The sequence below is a fragment of the Chanodichthys erythropterus genome, chromosome 13, assembly GCF_024489055.1.
Source record: "Chanodichthys erythropterus isolate Z2021 chromosome 13, ASM2448905v1, whole genome shotgun sequence".
NCBI classification, from domain to species: domain Eukaryota; kingdom Metazoa; phylum Chordata; class Actinopteri; order Cypriniformes; family Xenocyprididae; genus Chanodichthys; species Chanodichthys erythropterus.
This window is the reverse complement of record NC_090233.1, coordinates 38,126,608-38,145,821: the sequence shown is the minus strand read 5'-3', so window position 1 is coordinate 38,145,821 and position 19,214 is coordinate 38,126,608. Positions and strand designations below refer to the sequence as shown.

The following is a 19,214-nucleotide window of genomic DNA, read 5'->3' as shown; positions in this document are numbered from 1 at the left end:
GCTCTTATTAGACCCGCCACAATTCAATCATCCAGTCAAAAACCAGTAGATAGAACAAAGTCCTAGCCCTATGTTTTTTTCTTTTAGATACTCTTGTTATATTGCAACTTGACATAAAATAAAAATGTTTAACATTTAAAACTGTCTTGTTGACATAAGAGCTCAGAGATGTTTGAATTAACTGAAAAAATATGCAAATCAGAAGACTAGAAAAAGATTAGAAAATGCCTCTTTTGCGGACAGCCACATGCTGTAAATGAATGCTGTAGTGAGCCATGTCACATGTAAACATACTTTTAATTAAATTTTTTATGGGTGATAAAACAGGAACTATCATCTAGCACAAGGGTTTTCAAAGTGGGGTCCGTGACATAATTTGTTATACTGTATTGCTGGACTACAAGTCACCTTTTTTAATCATCTGAAACATGCTACAATTTATATTCCAAAGTGACTTATATAATGCATTTAACTAGCCTGGATGCCAGCCGAACTTAGCCCCGCCCACAACATTTTGAGGTCGGGGAGTTCAGTCTGGACTCGATCCGTAGAGGAGTAATTATGCCCGAACAGAAACTGTTCGGACCAATCACATTTGTCAGGGCGATGATTGACAGATTATCACCAGAAAAGCAATCAGCCACGTCATCAAAGAGCGCTTGGGTTGAATTAGTTTACAACAATGATGGCTGTTGTTGAAGAACTGAGATGTGTAGATTCCGCCATCGCGTCTGTTGTAGAAGATATCGACAGCGCATTAATTGGCAAGTACTCCGTGTATACAATTTTCTTTTTACAACACCGGCAAAGATTGTTTACGCTCATCTTCTACTAGTTCCAGCATGTGTGCAGTTGAGTTCTGTTGACAACTATGCGTCGCTCAACATACATCACTTACTTTGTAGCTCTGACTGGTTGTAGGTCTATCCAATTGAGGTCTTTCCTGGATCGGTTGAAATACGCCCCCATAATCAAAGCCCAATGGAGCAGTATCAGACTCATATTTGAACTAGAATTGAGTATGACCACGTCAGGCTAGCATTTAACGTCAAATCAGCAAAACGTAGACACTTTCTATATTCTATATATTTCTCATGTCTGTGTGAAAAGTAGGCAGTATTCACTGCTGAGTCTTGGTTCATTTTTGTTATGTGCTTCAGGAGCATTTTGTTTTGTTTATTTTCTTTATTTTACAAAAGTATGACATTTTGCTGTTATTTTGAAGGTACACAAATTAAAATAGACCCTTTATCATTTTGAATGATGTCTTACTCTTATCTGTCGGGGTATTTTAAATGGTTTCCACTGATATAAGGAATCCAAAGTCGCTTTTCCACTGCGTTGTTCTACTGAGCTTGGCTCAGTACGGCACGGCTCAGCTTGCTTTACTTTCGGTATGCTTTTCCATTGCAGTTAGTACTGCTTCAAAGTGGGTAGTGAGACTGCACTTAAATCTAGCAGGTGTGGTGTTTTGTGTTTCAAATCCAATGGCGCTGATAGTGACGATTCTCTCTGACCAATCAGTGATCTGCAGTGTTTACACGTCACATTTAGCATTGTTACGGCTCGCTTGGAACCTCTACCAAGGTGGCACTATTTAAGCAAGCCGTACCATTCCGCACCGAGCCATCCCATGCAGTGGAAAAGCGCCACAAGTGATCATGCTGGTGCCTCACATGCACAGACACAACATCAGTTCTTCTTGCATCGCTAACTTGACATCGCAGCCTAAACTCAACAGAGAAACATAAAAGACAACTAAACATAGAAAGATTATTCAGACACTCAATTTAATTTGTCTCTTGTACAATATGTAGGCTGTGTCACTCAGCGTGAGCATGTCGTAGTGTTATTCCAAACACATTTTGTGCATATGTGAAGAATGCTATTTTATGTGGACATTGGGATTTTTGTTTTATACATATATTTTAATTTTTTTCTCTTTTCTGAATAGGCTTACCATTAAATTTAAAGGATTTAGAGAGAGGGTAAGTAAAATACATGTTTATAGTGTTTAGACTTAACATTTCATTTTATTTACCAGTATTTTGCATTATTTCTGAATCTAATAATAAAATGCGACTTACACACCTATCGATACAAATTATCTGTTTTTTTTTTTTCTCTCTCAACAATGCAAGTTTGACCTGGTGCATACGAATCATGACACAATATGACACAGGACAAATCTCTAAGCTTTTCTTTATGTGCAACACTAAAGGGCAAGAAAAGAGGGATGGGACAAACACTTAATATGACAACTGGCAAATCCTCAGCTGACCAGTGATTCCAGCATTATAACAGCTCATATCAGCCATCTGAGTGATTAGAAAACCAAACATGACTTATGTTCAGTAAGAGTGGTTCATGGTTTGGGTACAGTTTAACTGTGTGTTACAGAGCTGAGCTTTAATCACGGTGGGGCATTCTGGGCCTGTGGAGAACCGCAGCTGTCGACCTCTCCTCTCCAACACATACACCAAGCACACAAACAAATGATGCACTTTGTAAACAAGACTGCCTATGGCCAGATTCAAAAAGATAAGCCAAAGGACTTGAGAATAAAATATACATAATATAAACTAAACAGTGCATGGAAATACAGTAGATATTTAGAGAAAAATATTTAATGAACTCGCACACCAATGCTTGCCATAAAAAAAGATTCATGCAGTATCACTGATGTCCGATGCTACATTTCAAATTTTGCACACAAAAAGGCGGAGCCCTTGAATTAAACAGTTGTCTGTGCTAAGATTTAATGTTAGTCCATCCAGATGATTGAAAACCACTGATTTCACAAGTGTGTTCAAAGACAGAAGCATATCAAGCATAGGTTTGTCAATAATCAATAAAAATCTTGTTGTATGCTCAAACTCAGAGCAGTGTTGGAGTGGTGGGCTTCAATGGGAGGAAAGAAGGCCGGAGATAATCTATTACGAGACAGATGAGTCACTGGCATACAGGAGAGAGCACAGACTCAACAGAGACACTAAACACTAACACCACACACACATTACTGCAATACTTTCAGGAGCCTCACACCTTTTTAGATCAGCATATATAGTTATATATACACTGCTCAGTTGAGGCACTTAATATGTGATACATGGATTTTCTGGACACTTGGTGGTATTTATATAGGGTGTGGATATTTTTCCCATTTCTGTACTAAATGTGTTAAAATGACATCATTGCGACAGTTGTCTTAACAAAAAAAATGTCTTGAAAACATAATTACTAAAAATGTACATAACTGTCTTACCTTTTGTAGGCTGGTTGGGTTCAACTGTGTCTTGTCAATAATCTTTATTGCAACCTAAATATACAATGCACAATTAGTGATTTGACCTCCAAAACATACATTTTTCTCTATGCCAGGTAGATCATTTGACATTCATTAGTAAATGACAACTTGCTAGAGGGACTGGAAACCAGTTTAAACAGTTCTTGGTTATGAAAAATGACAATATGTACACTACCATTCAATTTTTTTAATACTTAAAGAAGTCTCTTTTGTTCAGCAGGCTGCATTCATTTGATCAAAAACACAGTAAAACTGTAATATTCTGAAAAATTATTACAATTTAAGATAATAGTTTTCTATTTCGATATATTTTAAACTGTTATTGTGGCAAGCAGGGCAGGGCCAAAGGTGCATTCACACCATATCGTAATTACTGTAACTGCGTGATTCTGGCTCACAAAAAGCATTAATGTCCTTGTAGAGCTCGTAATTACAGTTTGTAAGCTGGGAGATTTCTGAAAGCACCCATGTGTACCACATGGCCGCTGTACCACCTGACCGCTGTAGATTCATTTAGGCGTTGATAGTGGTGCCATAGAAACGCATATTCCCAGTCCGAGGACGTGAACAGCTCCGAATATAGCATCACGTGTTGTCATCTCAAGATTACGGTAATTACGCAATTTGAGTAAATGCAGCACAAGAGCCATGGGAAGGAGTGAGGCCACTGGTGCGATTGCTAATGAGCATCATCTGCGTGCCACACCGGTCTCAAGTCTCACGGAGGAGCTCCTGAAGGAGTGATGACAGTGAAGGACGAGAGAGGACCAGGCCTGGACTTTATGTCCTGTTTTATTATGTTTGTATGCGGCAGTCGTCCGTGAGGGGCTGCTGCTTTACTTTCCTTTTGTTGTTTGTTTATTTTATTATTAAAATTATGTAGAACATTCGCCGGTTCCCACCTCCTTCTTTCCTGAACTTTAAACATTGTTACTGTAATTTATTCCAAAGCTGAATTTTCAGCATCATTAATCCAGTCTTCACTGTCACATGATCCTTCATAAATGTTTATTTGGTGCTCAAGGAACATTTAGTATTATTATTACTATTATCAATGTTGAAAAAGTTGTGCTGCTTAATATTTTTGTGGAAACCATGATACATTTTTTCTCGATTCTTTAATAAATAGAAAGCATTTATTTAAAATATAAATCTTTTGGGTAACACTTTACAATAACAGTACATGAATAACCATGAACTAATACCTAAATTAATAGTTACTTCAACATGAACTCATGATTAGTTAAGATATGAACTAATGAAGAGTGATCCTTAACTACGACAGGAGTCATAGGGATTCATGCATGAAAACAGCAGCCTTAACTATGCGTTAATACATGTTTGATAATTAATGCATTAATTAACATTTAGGGTAAACTAAATAAATCAGCCTCCATAAGAGTTTTTTACAGTTCATTTATATTTAGTCATAGCTAAATAGTCATAGTTTATTCCCGGAACTAAAGTATGTAGGGTTTGTTTCTGGCGGGACACTCATTAGTGGCGCACACTAGGTGTTCTCTTGTCGCGTTTGTTGTGTTGCTGGCATTTTAAACTAATAAATGTTGACTGCTTTGGTAAGCCGAATTAATAATTAAAGACATATTTACATGTATGTTTTATTGGGGTTTTCAGGAGGTTATGTGCCGTTATTAACTGTATTTGTATTTTTGTCGTTTAAATGTATATGCTTTGATTAACATTAGCTTGTGGACATGCGCTATTTTACATGTAAATGTACCTTATGTGTGTCTTTTCAGGTATGTTTATGGCTTGCTTTCAAGTCCATATATATGTTTAATTATATAAATAAAAATAAAATACAAATACTTTTTATTTTAGTTTTTTTGTTCCGGGGTGTAAAGGAATAAGGATGGCACTCTATAGTGTTTATTCATATATTAGTTAATGATGTGTGATATGTGCATCATGTCATGACTTTACTTGAGGGGGCACAATCATAATTAATTCATTATTAACTAACCATATACTAACATCAACTAATGGTTTGTTAATGTATACTTATGTCATGACTTTACTTGAGGGGGCACAATCATAATTAATTCACTGTTAACTAAGCATATACTAACATCAACTAATGGTTTGTTAATGTATACTTATGTCATGACTTTACTTGAGGGGGCACAATCATAATTAATTCACTGTTAACAACTTACCAAATTCAGCTCATGATTATCATTAACTTACTTTCAAATGCACTTGTACTAACACAACTATATAAGTGTTCAGCCCAGTTAAGTGATGTTGTGTGACTTTTCAAAAGTCAGAGAATGGAGGTACAGTATGATCACGGCCTGCGTCTGGATGGAGAGTGAACTTCTGAATCTGATCCCAGCAAACGCTCCCTGACCTTAGTTCATGTTTCCTGTTTGGTTATTTTTTTGGGAACCGATTCCTCAGGAACTGATGTAAGTCACAGTAGTTTAGTTTGATAGGAAAGAATATCACAAAACAGATTAAGATAAACCTTTTAAGATAAATAGTGTATTTAGTATTTTATATGTTTGATAGGGAGGGTCAGTGAAAATAATTACAAACTAATCCTGTGCCTTTCAGTGATGTTTATAACGAAGCTGCTGAAGTCAGTAGTTTAAATTCTGACAAGAATAAATTGTTTAAATTTATTTCAAAGTCCAAATATGTATTATTACTTCTTATAGAGACTGTTTGATTTAGTTTACCCTAAATGTTAATTAATGCATTAATTATCAAACATGCATTAACGCATAGTTAAGGCTTCTGTTTTCATGCATGAATCCCTATGACTCCTGTCGTAGTTAAGGATCACTCTTCATTAGTTCATATCTCAACTAATCATGAGTTCATGTTGAAGTAACTATTAACTCAGGTATTAGTTCATGGTTATTCATGTACTGTTATTGTAAAGTGTTACCATCTTTTGTAACATTATAAATGTCTGTACTGTCACTTTTGATCAATTTTGATCAATCTTTGCTGAATAAAAATATTAATTTCTTTTAAAGAAATATCTTACTACACCCAAACTTTTGAACAGTCCTGTATGTATTTGACTCTATTATTAGCATACTACAGAAGAAGATAGATAAGAAAATATCATAATAATATAATATATGAAGAGAAATCTGTGTCAAGGTTTTAAAAGTTCAGAGTTTTGGTCATTTTCAGGAGTGACAACCATATTGAATAAATGAAAAAATTCCGGTAGTGATAACAAAATTTAATCATTAAATTTGTAGTGTGAACAGCACCCAACTGCAAAACTAGTTGTAAATGCAGTGATGTATTGTGTGTGTCTATGTCTCTTTTCTTCTCGTGTGGCGCAAGTCAGAGACAGAGCCATGTGTCTTGACTCATTCGCAAATTCTCATACCAGTCTGTCTCTTCCGTAGCTACTCCCACCAGCCATGTGGTCTAGGAGTAACTCATACTGTACACTTCAGACAGAGCACATGCTGTTAGTAACAACTTAAAGAGTATAAACAAAGCACACAGTTAATGGGTATTTTATTAAAAACTGTATCTGATCACTAACATTACTTTGATCAAAAACTTTTACCATTCATGTTACCTAATTTATGGTCACAACAGTGGTTGTGTCAACCATTGTAAGTCTGGGAGTGACAATTGTATTCCGTACACACACACAAAACCATAATTAGGGGATTCCCATCTACATTTGAATGCAGCTGTCACTCCCAAAAGTGTATACGTGGCTCCAGACTACCACACATAAGTTCACTATTTATTGTGCATGAGTTTTTAAACTTTCTATAATGGTATTTAAACTCTAGAGTTTTATAAAAATTGTAGAACTTTAAATATTTTAACACTGTATGCTGGAACAATTCTTTAAACATCACATTCTATTATTATCGAAGATTATTAAAGCTCTCCGCTGCCCACTAACAAGTCCACCTAAATCACACTTTAGCAGCTTTGGTTTATAAAAAGTAAACGTGGGCAAGGAAATTTTCACACTTAAGTTGGACCACTTTAAAAAATATACTACCCAAAGAATTACAGCTCACAAGTGTTCTGATGAGAATAAACATAATACAGCAGCTACCTTCATCTTATCACACCCTTTTCTGGTTTTACCTATGTAAACTCTCTCTCTCTCACCTCTTTGCCTGTGAGGATGTGGCGGGCTAGTTTGACTTTAGCAAAGTTGCCCTTGCCGATGGTTTTAAGGAGCCGGTAGTTTCCGATGTGTGGCAACTCGTCTGAGCAGGAGGCCATGGAGTTACGACACCTGGCACCCAGTGAACGACTTGACACATTCGTCCCCTTCTCTGAACGACTCGCCACCAGAGACGCATGCTGAATGGAGAGACAGACACAGAGAAAATGTATTAAGATGAATTAAATACAAGTTGTAACAGTTAGATTGGATTAAACTGGGGATACATGTTGATGTTGAAGCAAACAGAAAAAAAAATGACCTAAAAAAGACAGTAGTTAGCTCAGATCGCAGAAACTGCATGTAGAAATTCAGAAGCAGATTGAGGAATAGGACAGTTTTAAGAAGGAAACTATAGTAAAACAGACTAATGCTACAGCACTAACCGACTGCACCAGATTTCTGAATTAAATCCTCATTTACTGATTAAGCCTCTTACTACACTGACAAAAATCAGTCAACTCTTATGCAGATGGCCACACAACTGTTGTAGTAGATAGTAATTAGTGTTTTATAATACCAATGTTTCGCTTTCTTTGGCCACTGCAACACTTTGTTTTTTATTGATTCATTTAACTTTAGTGTGAACAATTCTAAAAAAGACCAATGTCACAGTTGTGTTGCTCAAATCTGGGATTAGGCAATGTTCACTGGTGATGCACTGGAATTTCGGCAACCTAAAATATTCGGACGAAATAGTTTTGGTGGGCCAATAACACTGCCACTGAAAAAGTGACATTTCCTTAGTGTTTCTCCAATGATGTGTTTCAACCATGTCAGAGTCTATTTCTGCACACAACATGAAAAACCGACAACAGGTAAACATGTCAGAATGCTATAGCAACTTTACTTTACTATGACTGGTTTAATTTATCACATGAAAACACGACTCCCTCGACTGCATACTAAGTTCAATTACCCAATTAGCCAAATTTAATTACTCAAACTTTATGTTCAGGTTTAGTTTTTAGGCTAAATGAAAACTTTAATTTTGGTTTCAGTGTTTTGGTAAAAAAAATTCAGTTCACAGCTTTGATTATACACACAATGAAATGCAAACAATTGGTGCTAAAATAATAAAATTAAAAAAACATAATTTAAAAATAAATAAATAACTTTCTTAGCCTTCCTATGTGTGTTTTAAGTGTCCGAAATTATTTAGAAATATGTTAATTTGAATGGAAATTTAGATAATTCAGCTTGATTATCATGATAAAAATAATTTTTAAAATTCACAGTGAAACACAAACACACAGAGCTGTACACATACAAACACATGCACAACCGTAATAAATGGTGACTGAAATCATATGATCATTTAGATCGCTAATGTGATGATGGTATACGAGAGCGTGCAGGAAAACGGAGGTCAGCATTGGTGTGTGAGTAATTCTGCCCTATAATACAGGATTAACTTACTTTGCCATGGAGGTTTTAGTCTGTTGCAGCTGAAACTAAACTTTCTATTTAGATTAGCACATTTAAACCTGACTGAGCCCTGAACACTCAAACTAACATCTGGTAAAATTTACTGAATGGCTACAACTGCCCTCCTTAAGAGGGGAGAGGAAGGAGCTCACACAGAAATCAAAACATGCCCAGGTCCCCATCTGCACCGCCAACCATAAGATTACAGCTCAGGGATTGAATAAATTACGAACGATGCCCTGCCATACTCTTACTGACTCACACACACACACAGTGTCCTACACTATATACAAAAATTCTCACCAAATAAAAATAGCATAGATGGTCCTGTTTGAAAAGAGTCTGCTGGGAGAATCCCAACCATGAGAGAGAGCATGTGTCGGCACTCGGGTGGGTGTTAAGCAAGCGTAGTCCAGTTCTGGCACACATTTTCACTATATTTCTGTTCTGGTTGTTTTATTTTATGCATCCTGCACAAAGACCTCATTATGCCCCAACTTTCCATAATATATGGTATATTATGGTCAGAACATATTTGCTCAATAAAATGTACCATGCACATTATCTTAGCTCTGTATCCTAAAACTGTGTCCCATGTCAAAGGAAGCATTATCTGCAACAGAGTTACCTGTAATAACCACCAGATTATTGTTCTCTAAGACTGTGTGAAAACTGAAAAATGCTCTGCATTTGCAGTTTATACACAAAAGGTAAGAAGTCAACATTTGTGTCACATGCTGTTTAGTAAAATGTCTTCATCTGGTTGGTTTTTGATGACATAGATTTATCCTTTGCTGTCCAGAATCCTGTGCATGTTTCCGCAGTTGGTCTAAAGAATAACAATGCTGACTGAGGGAGAATTTGAAAGAAAGAAGTAATTTTTATATACTCTACCGTTCAAAATGATTGGGGTCAGTAAAAAAAATAATACTTTCATTTAGCAAAAGGATGATCAAACAGCAGAGACATTTATAATGTAACAACCGATTTCTATTTCAAATAAATTGTTCTTTTGAACTTTCTATTCATCAAAAACATATCACTGTTTCCACAAAATGTTTCTTGATTACAATGATTTCTGAAGGATCAATGACAATCAAGACTGGAGTAATGATATTTTTAATTGTGAGGAAGACACAGTCCAAATGCAAAAAACGTGTTCTTAGTTCCATCAACAACCTGATTCTTTACATAAAATGTGGTTAGTTGAACATACCCTAATGAATTACCTGAAACGTTTACCTTGGTGCTTGCTTTAAAATTTACAGCAAGTAAAATTATATTCATTAAGCGTTATAAAAATTATATTCATCAGCCGAGTTTGTTTTTTTATTATCATCATTTTGACACTGTTTTAAATCAAGTAGTCAAACATCAGATAAATTGAATCTCTACTTATTTTACATTAACTCTTTTAATAAGTAAATTAATTAAGTAAAACCATAGCTGTTTTATATTTAGTTTACTAAGTTATCGAAGAAACACTAAATACATTAGCTAACACAAGTGTAGGTCAGTTAACCACACTGTAATGTGATGGCGCAGAACTGCTAGGCCACTCCACCAGCCAGTGCGTCTGATTATGGAGCAAGCAACGGAGACGGCTGATCACAGCTAACGCTAAAACCTCACTCCCACCCTCCCTAGATGACTCTGGTGCCCAAAATGGTTATATTCATTTTCTAATATGCCGAGACAGAGTGCTTAGAGTTCCTTGCTATTCTCCCGCAAATTCTGCCAATGAAGCAAAACCGCTCTCTGGGAGAGGAGCGCGCGCTGAGAGAGCATGGCGCTCGTGCGCAGATGATGCGCTGATGTGTACACTATGCGGATGGCCTGCGCTCTACTGCCTGAGCGTTTCGCAGCGCCTCTTTTGCTGCTTTGCACATTCAAGGATGCGGCCCATTTTGCCAAAGAACCTGCTACGCGTACATGGGCCACTATATCCTGCCTCTCCATCCTCCCATGAACGATATCAGGCAATAAATTCATATTCAATCCCGGCTGCAAAAATGACCGTGCACCTGACGTTATTTAGGCACTGGGCGTTGTAGAATATATCTATGAACGGAGCGCAGAGTTGATATATTACAACAATAATAATTCATTTGTAATGATGATACTTACATGATCTGTGCTCCGGTCGTTCGCAGACGGTAAAGCAGACCGAGAGGACATTTTCCCTGAGATTGCAAACGATTAAAGAGGAATAGCGCGAACAGTATTTACAGATTTAATCTCCCCCGGTAAACGCTGCCCACATCGGCCGTGCTGCTGCAGCTGGGGCCGTGCTTGTCTCACACCGCCTGCTCGGTAAAGCCTGCGTCTGTCATGGCAGCGGCAACAGCAGTCCGCAAATCTCACAGATGTCCTCGAGACAGCTGCATTATTTTTCTGCGATGCAAACCGTGACGATCAAACGCGTCTGTTGACGATATAAACGCAAGCGCGGCGGTATATATGTGCTAAAACAGAGTAATGCTTGGCCGGAGCCCAACGATTTTGTAGCGACTCGCTACCCCCCGCCTCATCTCCGCGAGCAAAACAAATACGGCTCCGACAACCCCGTCCTCTTTTCTCATAATAATACCGATTATCTATCCGCTCCCCTGTACCGCACACTCTTGCGCGCGCTCGCTCTCTTGTCGCATCTGTGTGTCATGGGAAAACAGAAGCTCTGGCCGGTGACGAGGCCGAAACCCGTTCACATCCTAAAGCAGCCGTTATATTCCAGCGGCAGATATGTGAGATGCGCCACTGCTGCCTCCGCTAGCGCTCGTCTCGGTACTGACACAAGCGCGCGGACGCACACGCGCGCGCACTGATGGACAATTTAAAGAGCTCCACACAAGCGGACTGATAGAGACCTTACTTATGTCCACATTCTCCGTGACTGTAGAAGTCTTTAAATTCTTAATCTTTATTTTTCATAAGCATTACTTATTTAAATGTCTATTAAGAGCTAAAAGGGGAATAGCTAAAGCTGTTTCAGCTATCAATCTTCTTATAAACAGTGAAATTGTAATGAAAATAAATGACAGTGCAAAACTGTATATTTACAAGCCAGTGGCTAAAAAACTAAAGGATGAAACAGACTTCTGATGACTGTTTACTGTTTCTGTATAGCTGAGCATTTGACTGAATAAAAGCAATGTGATTAAACGCCGTCAATCAAGTATCTCCATTTTAGTAATTGGTTTCTGAAACACCCAAGGGTGGACACACACTTGAACACATCATCTGTGATGACCCCAGGGTCGTATGGTGTTTTGGGTCTTAGATCACCAGACGTAGATGCCACCTGAATCATAATCAAAGTGTTTGTTCATTAGCCAGATAACTGTCTCCTGACTGAGCCTGGTTTCTCCCAGGTTTTTTTCTCTCAATTCTGTCACCTGATGGAGTTTGGGTTCCTTGCCATTGTCGCATCTGGCTTGCTCAGTTGGGGACACCTAATATTCAACAATATTACTGATCTAACTGCACTGACACTATTGTATGAGAACTGAACTGAGCTGGATGATGACATCACTGTTTTTTCCAGAGCTGGTGTATATATAATTGAACTAAATTAATATCTAATGACTTTTACAACAGAAATGAATCAACACTGAACTTACTTATGCTGGACAATGACACTATTTTCTTCTAGGGCTGGGAAAATCTATCTCCCGATTCGACACTATCACAATACTTGGGTGCCAATACGATATGTATTGTGATTTTTAAGAACTGTGATTCTACAAGTATTGCGATTGTAATTTTAGTTTGCTTTTTTTTATATCCGTAGATGTCTCTCCGTCCACCATTTTTCACTTTGTTGTGTCCTCTAGTAATAAACAAAAATTAACAAAATAGTTATTGTCTTAGTTGTTTTTCACCAATAACCTTAATAAATAAGGCTGTGACACCAAAAACTACTAGCCTAACTCATATAAATTAAAAATATTGTTAAAGACAATTAAACTGTCAATAATAAAATAAGAACAAATAATAAAGTTACAAGCAATAGCACAAATACAATAGAACATACATATAAATAAAATATGCTTTTCATGTTTTTCAGATAAGTCTAACAGTAATTTTCAGTCAGAGAAAATGGATGATCAAAGGTAAAATAGCACTGCTGGTTTCTCTTAGCATCTTAAGATTAATCCTTATTAAAGTTGCAAAAGTTATTTAGTCAAGAGCAGTGAGTGATTTTTTTATTTTTCCTTTATTGTTTGAATAACATTAAAACAAAGACAACAGCAGGTTTATTAGGCTGCTGTCACTTTAAGGGCTGCACAGATCCAATATACTGTTACACATGCGTTTAATTTCTCAACTATGTTCACTTAAGATATAACATATTATGTTTACTAGAATCCTCTCCGAGACCAGCATTTTTTGTGTGAATATGTCCGTTCAATTGTAAGAAGACATGAAGGAAAGCTCAATTCAGCATTCGCACGATGTCTGAGAAGCGGCTTTCTGGGCTTGCACTTCGGATGTGTGCAATAAAGCAATTTAATATGAATTAATATTGATTCTAGAATTAAAAAAAATTAAAATAGTAAAAGAAAAAAAAAAATTACAATAGTAAGGTGAATCGATTTTTCCCCCAGCCCTATTTTCTTTTAGAGCTGCTGTACAGCCGAAACAAACTTTGTCTGTGTAATTTTCCTGTTATCGCTGTAAAGTTGCTTTGAAACAATCTGCATTGTAAAAAGCGCTAAATAAATACCTCTGCTAGGCAATGCACCAATGCAGGTTGGATGGGCTTGGAAGGACATAAACTGACGGGATCAGAAACTTGAGCATATAGCTGGTTCTGTCTTCCAAAGTTCTGACCAGGAAATGCACCTTGCAGTTTGCTGATTTGGTGATCAAGAAACATTTTATTAGGTCCCAATTTTTATTAGGTGGCCTTAACTACTATGTACTTACGTCAAAAATTAAGTACAATGTACTTATTGGGTTCATATTGAATTGCAAAACACTTTTGCTGCTATTGAGGTGGGATACGAGTAAGGTTAGGGAAAGCTTTGGTGGTAAGGGTAGGTTTAAGGTGTAAGGGATGGGTCAACAGTGTAATTATGAATGTAATTACAGAAATTAATTACAGCTGTAATTACATGCAGGTGTTTTTAAAATATAAGTATGTAAAAACATACATGTTAAGTGCATTGCATCAAATGATTAATTTAAATGTAAGTACATAGTAGTTTCCTTTCAAGGGAACTTGCGCTGCGTAGTCGCTATGGGAACACCTCTGCATGATGTCGTCATGAAGCACGTATGAAATCTGTCCAATCAGGAGACGGTACGTCATAGGCGGGTGACGTCACTGACCAGGAACTATAAAGCCGGCCCAAACACACTCACGTTCAGCTTCTGTGTCTTCAGCAAGCACTATGTGTGATCTTGTCTGTCTTATTTAGTGTTGTCTGTCTACCATCGTTGATTCATCACTGATATTATGGCGAGCGAGCAACAGCAGCAGTTTAGGAAGTTTGTTCATCCCTGCCCTCACTTCATTACGAGTGGGGATTCACACGACCTTTGTGTTGCCTGTTTGGGAGTGCAGCCTGCCCAGGCAGCTCTCGAGGGGGCTGCCTGTGTGCACTGTGAGCAGTTTCCGCTGAGGACGCTGCGCTCCCGCCGAGCCCTCTTCGAGGAGGGTGGCTCGGTTCGCACTCCCCAGGGCTCGGGCCCTGCTTCTGCTGAGGCAGGGCGGTGTCTCATGTCCTGGGGTTCGCAGATGGATGTAGCAGTGGGGTTAGAGTTGGGCCCAGCCTTATCTCTGCCCTCACCAGCTGCATCCGTTGTGTCAATTCGGAGGCAGAAAGTACGCATTGCGGTTCTTCCGAAGACTCGCCACTTCCCTCTCCCACGAGCGAGGAGCTCATGGAGGTGCTTACTCGCACTGTTGCCAAGCTTAACATTGACTGGCGAGCCGAGAAGCTAGAGCAGCAGACCCGAAGTAAACTTGATGAACGCTTCCTACCATCAAGGTCTGCTCAGCCTCCACGTCGGGCACTTCCATTTTTTCCCGATCTCCACACTGAGGTGTCGAGATCGTGGAAGAGACCGGTATCATTCCGTGTTTTCACCCCTCAAACCTCCACCTTCAGTAACGTGGTTGGTATGAGAAAACACGGGTATGGAGCGATGCCAAGAGCGGAAGAGACGCTTGCGAGCCATCTCTCTCCACAGGCGGCATTGTCTCTTAAAGCCCCGACGTTGCCCACTAAGCCACTGAAGACTACCTCGGCACTAGTGGACAAAGCGTACTCAGCAGCAGGTCAGGCTGCGGCATGCTTGCACACTATGGCTATCATACAAGCATACCAAGCCGACCTGCTGAAAGACTTGGGCAACAGTGATGAGATGAGGGCGGATTTCATCCATGAGCTCAGTCAGTCAGAAGATTTAGCGCTCGTTCCACTAAGGAGACTTCCAAATCCATCGGCTGCACTATGGCAGCCGTGGTGGCCACGGAGCGCCATCTGTGGCTAAATCTGTCTGACATCAAGGACAGGGATAAGTCCTTTCTTTTGGGTGCCCCACTGAATCCATCTGGCCTTTTCGGTGACGCTATCAACATCATCACAGAGAGGTTTCAGGAGGCGAGGAAGCAGGCTGCTGCTATGCAGCAGTTTCTTCCTCACCGTGCACAAGTCCCTTCAGCTGCTGGGCAGGAGCAGCCGAAGCTGATTGCGAGCTCCTCGCACCAACACAGGCAACAACAGAAGCAGAGTGTTGCTACCCGTACTCCACCTCCGAAGAGTTGGGAGGCGGAGCGACGCTCTCAGCTAAAGCCTTCTAAGGGCAAGACAGATCTGAGGGCTCCCATTGCGGCTAAGAGGGCTTCGGCAAAGAAATCCTGACGCCAAGAGCGTCAGGATCTGGAAGGTGGTCCCCTCCGGAGACAAATGGTGTTCACCTCTTCCAATGGTGCCCGTGAATCTTCGGTGCCCTCAGGGAGGTGCTCTACTAACCCTGCCAACAAGTCGGGACGCAGTAGTTCCTCGCGTGTCACCTGAGGGTGGCGCACTTTCTCTGCAGTCAGTTCAGTTGTTCCCTGCCGGGGCTCCGCTTCAGGGCACTGTGCTGGCTGCCCATATTCCACCAGAGACCAGCCTCGAGAGGCTGGTTCCCTTAGTAGATTTTTTGTCAGAGTGGAAAAATCTGTCAAAAGTATCACAGTGGGTCCTGCACACAATATAAAGAGGGTATGCGATTCAGTTTCGAACACGCCCACCCCAATTCAATGGGGTCCTACCCACAGTGGTGGGCCCCGAGCAGGCTCTGGTGATGGCACAAGAAGTAGAGACACTCTTGCGAAAGGAGGTGATAGAAAGGGTTCCTCCTCCCAGCAGGGAGTCAGGGTTTTACAGCCGCTATTTCATTGTGCCAAAGAAAGATGGAGGGTTTTAGATTTTTGTCAGCTGAACAAGACAGCAGCAAAACTCAAGTTCAAAATGCTGACACTCAAACACATCGTGTCACAAGTCAGATCCGAGGACTGGTTTGTCACGATAGATCTAAATGATGCATACTTTCATGTATCAATCCTTCCGCAACACAGGAAGTTCCTAAGGTTTGCTTTAGGGGGCGAAGCTTACCAATACAGGGTTCTTCCCTTCGGCCTAGCACTGTCACCTCGAACCTTCACCAAATGTGTAGATGCGGCTCTGGCACCCTTGCATATGCAGGACATCCGCATACTGAACTACATAGACGATTGGTTGATTCTGAGCAGATGGCGGTTCAACATCCAGATGTTGTTCTCGCTCATATGAGAAGGTTGGGGTTGTGACTAAATGCAAAGAAAAGTGTGCTTTCTCCAGCTCAGAGGAACACTTATCTAGGCGTGGTATGGGATTTGATGATTATGCGGGCCTGTCTATCTCCGGCGCACATGACATCAATTCTATCGACTGTCTCAGACATAAAACTAGGCCAGTCACTCACTGTCAAACAGTTTCAGAGACTGTTAGGTCTTATGGCAGCAGTGTCCAACGTGATACCTTTTGGCCTGCTGAACATGAGACCACTACAGTGGTGGCACAAAACCAAGGGGTTCTCACCGAGGGGGAATCTTTTTCGTATGATCAGAGTCACGCGGCGATGCTTACGTGCTCTAGACATATGGAAGCAACCTTGGTTTCTGTCCCAGGGACCTGTGTTGGGGGCTATCAGTCGTCGCGTCATGCTAACGACGGATGCATCCCTCATGGGCTGGGGGGCGATCATCTTTCGTGGCACATAAATTGTCTGGAGATGATGGCGGTATTTCTAGCCCTGAAATACTTCCTTCCAGACCTCAGAGATCATCATGTGTAAGTTCGATCAGACAACACAGCAGTGATCTCTTATATAAATCATCAAGGGGGTCTGAGATCACGCCCACTTTACAAGTTGGCGAATCAGATCCTCCTGTGGTCCCAAGGGAAACTACTCTCCCTCAGAGCAGTTTACATCCCAGAGTACCTGAATGTGGGAGCAGACATCCTGGAGAGTTCACCCAGAGATAGTGAAGCTCTTATGGGAGAACTACGGCGAAGCCCAAGTGGATCTGTTTGCGTCTTGAGAGACGACTCACTGTCCACTGTGGTTCTCAATGTCAAGCCCAGCACCTCTTGGGCTGGATGCTATGGTACAGCCGTGGCCGAGGCTGCCACTGTACACATTTCCCATGATTGCACTGCTCCCAGGAGTTCTGGAGAGAGTACGCCGAGACGGGGCCCATCTGTTATTAATAGCCCTGTTCTGGCCGGCTCGAGTATGGTTCTCAGACCTGATATCCCTTCTCGACAGGTCTCCGATGGAGATTCCGATCAGGAGGGACCTTCTCTCTCAGGCGGGCGGTCTAATATTGCACCCCCACCCGGAGTTATGGATGCTGTGGGCGTGGCCTCTGAGGGGGCACAGCTCATAGATTCCGGTCTCTCAACTGAGGCTGTTAAGACCATACTCCAGTCCAGAGCTTCCTCCACGAGGAAACTGTATGCCTTGAAGTGGAAATTATTCACTTCTTGGTGTGAAAATCACCAGTGGGATCCTGTTAACTGCCCAGTCAGCGCAGTTCTGGATTTCCTGCAGGAAAGATTTTCTTCAGGGTTATCCCCCTCCACACTAAAGGTGTACGTGGCGGCCTTAGCTGCTTACCATGCTCCTTTCAGTGGAGTATCTCTGGGGAGACACCCACATATATCTCATTTCCTTCATGGCACTTTGAGGCTCAGACCTGCAGTACGCACGAGAGTACCAGCTTGGGATTTGGCCGTTGTGTTACAGGGCCTGTCTATGGCACCCTTCGAGCCCCTTGAAGAGGTGCCAGAAAAGTTTCTAACACTTAAAACAGTGTTTCTTTTAACCATTTCGTCTCTCAAGAGAATTGGAGACATTCAAGCCCTGTCAGTTTCTCCATCGTGCTTAGAAAAGCATTTTTACATCCCAGGATAAGGTACATCTCTAAGGTCCTCACTAATCCTGTGAGACCTATTGTGCTGTAGGCATTCTGTCTGCCTCCGTTTGCGTCACCGGACCAGGAGAAGCTGAATCTGTTGTGCCCAGTTCGAGCACTGGATGCTTATGTCCACAGAGCTGCCATGTGGAGAAAATGTGATCAACTATTTGTGTGTTTTGGAGCACCAAGAAAAGGTCTCCCAGCGTCCAAGCAGAGAATGAGCAAGTGGGTGGTTGAGGCCATCTCACTTGCTTATGAGTCAGTTGGACAGCCTTCACCATTGGCTGTTAGGGCTCACTCTACGAGGAGTATGGCTGCCTCTAAGGATTTTATTTCTTGGGCTTCCCTATCTGACATTTGTGATGTGGCAGGATGGTCACCATCACATACATTCATGAGGTTCTATAAACTAGACCTCGGCTCCACTCCAGGGGTGCAGGTGCTTCTGTAACGTGTGCACCTCGGTTACACATGTACGGTCACTTGCTCATATGGTGAAGTTGGTATTGTCGTTCCAATAGCGACTACGCAGTGCGAGTTCCCTCGAAAGGGAACGTCTCGGTTATTGTAGAAAAGTGTCCCCCTTTGATAAATGGACTCTCCCAGGCACCCTGTCATTCAGCGCAAAATGGACTATTCCAAAACTTTCCACCAGAGTTCGCGAAGTGACAGAGAAGAGATCAGGTGGTTGATAATGGGAAAGGGAGATCGGCTGAATATTGTATATAGTTGTAGTTTAAAGTAAATAGTTATAATCCAAATCGGAGGAGGTTTTTATTGATTGTGCGTGTGCGTGCATCTCACTGTAAGTAATCATTACGGAGCATTCTCAGCGCATG

General features: G+C 40.7%; 1 protein-coding gene across 3 annotated transcripts in view; it reads right to left on the bottom strand.

Moving 5' to 3' along the window:
- mark4a (MAP/microtubule affinity-regulating kinase 4a) overlaps positions 1-11,640 on the bottom strand; it is a 30,318-nt gene extending 18,678 nt beyond the window's left edge. For all 3 annotated transcript variants that reach the window (XM_067408433.1, XM_067408431.1, XM_067408432.1), the window contains exons 1-3: positions 11,046-11,640; positions 7,433-7,630; positions 3,266-3,319 (exon numbers count right to left, since the gene is read on the bottom strand). In XM_067408433.1, coding sequence (XP_067264534.1) covers positions 3,266-3,319; positions 7,433-7,630; positions 11,046-11,096 — 303 coding nt within the window. In that variant the 5' untranslated portion in view covers positions 11,097-11,640. The remainder of the gene's footprint in view (positions 1-3,265; positions 3,320-7,432; positions 7,631-11,045) is intronic.
- Positions 11,641-19,214: the final 7,574 nt, after the last annotated feature.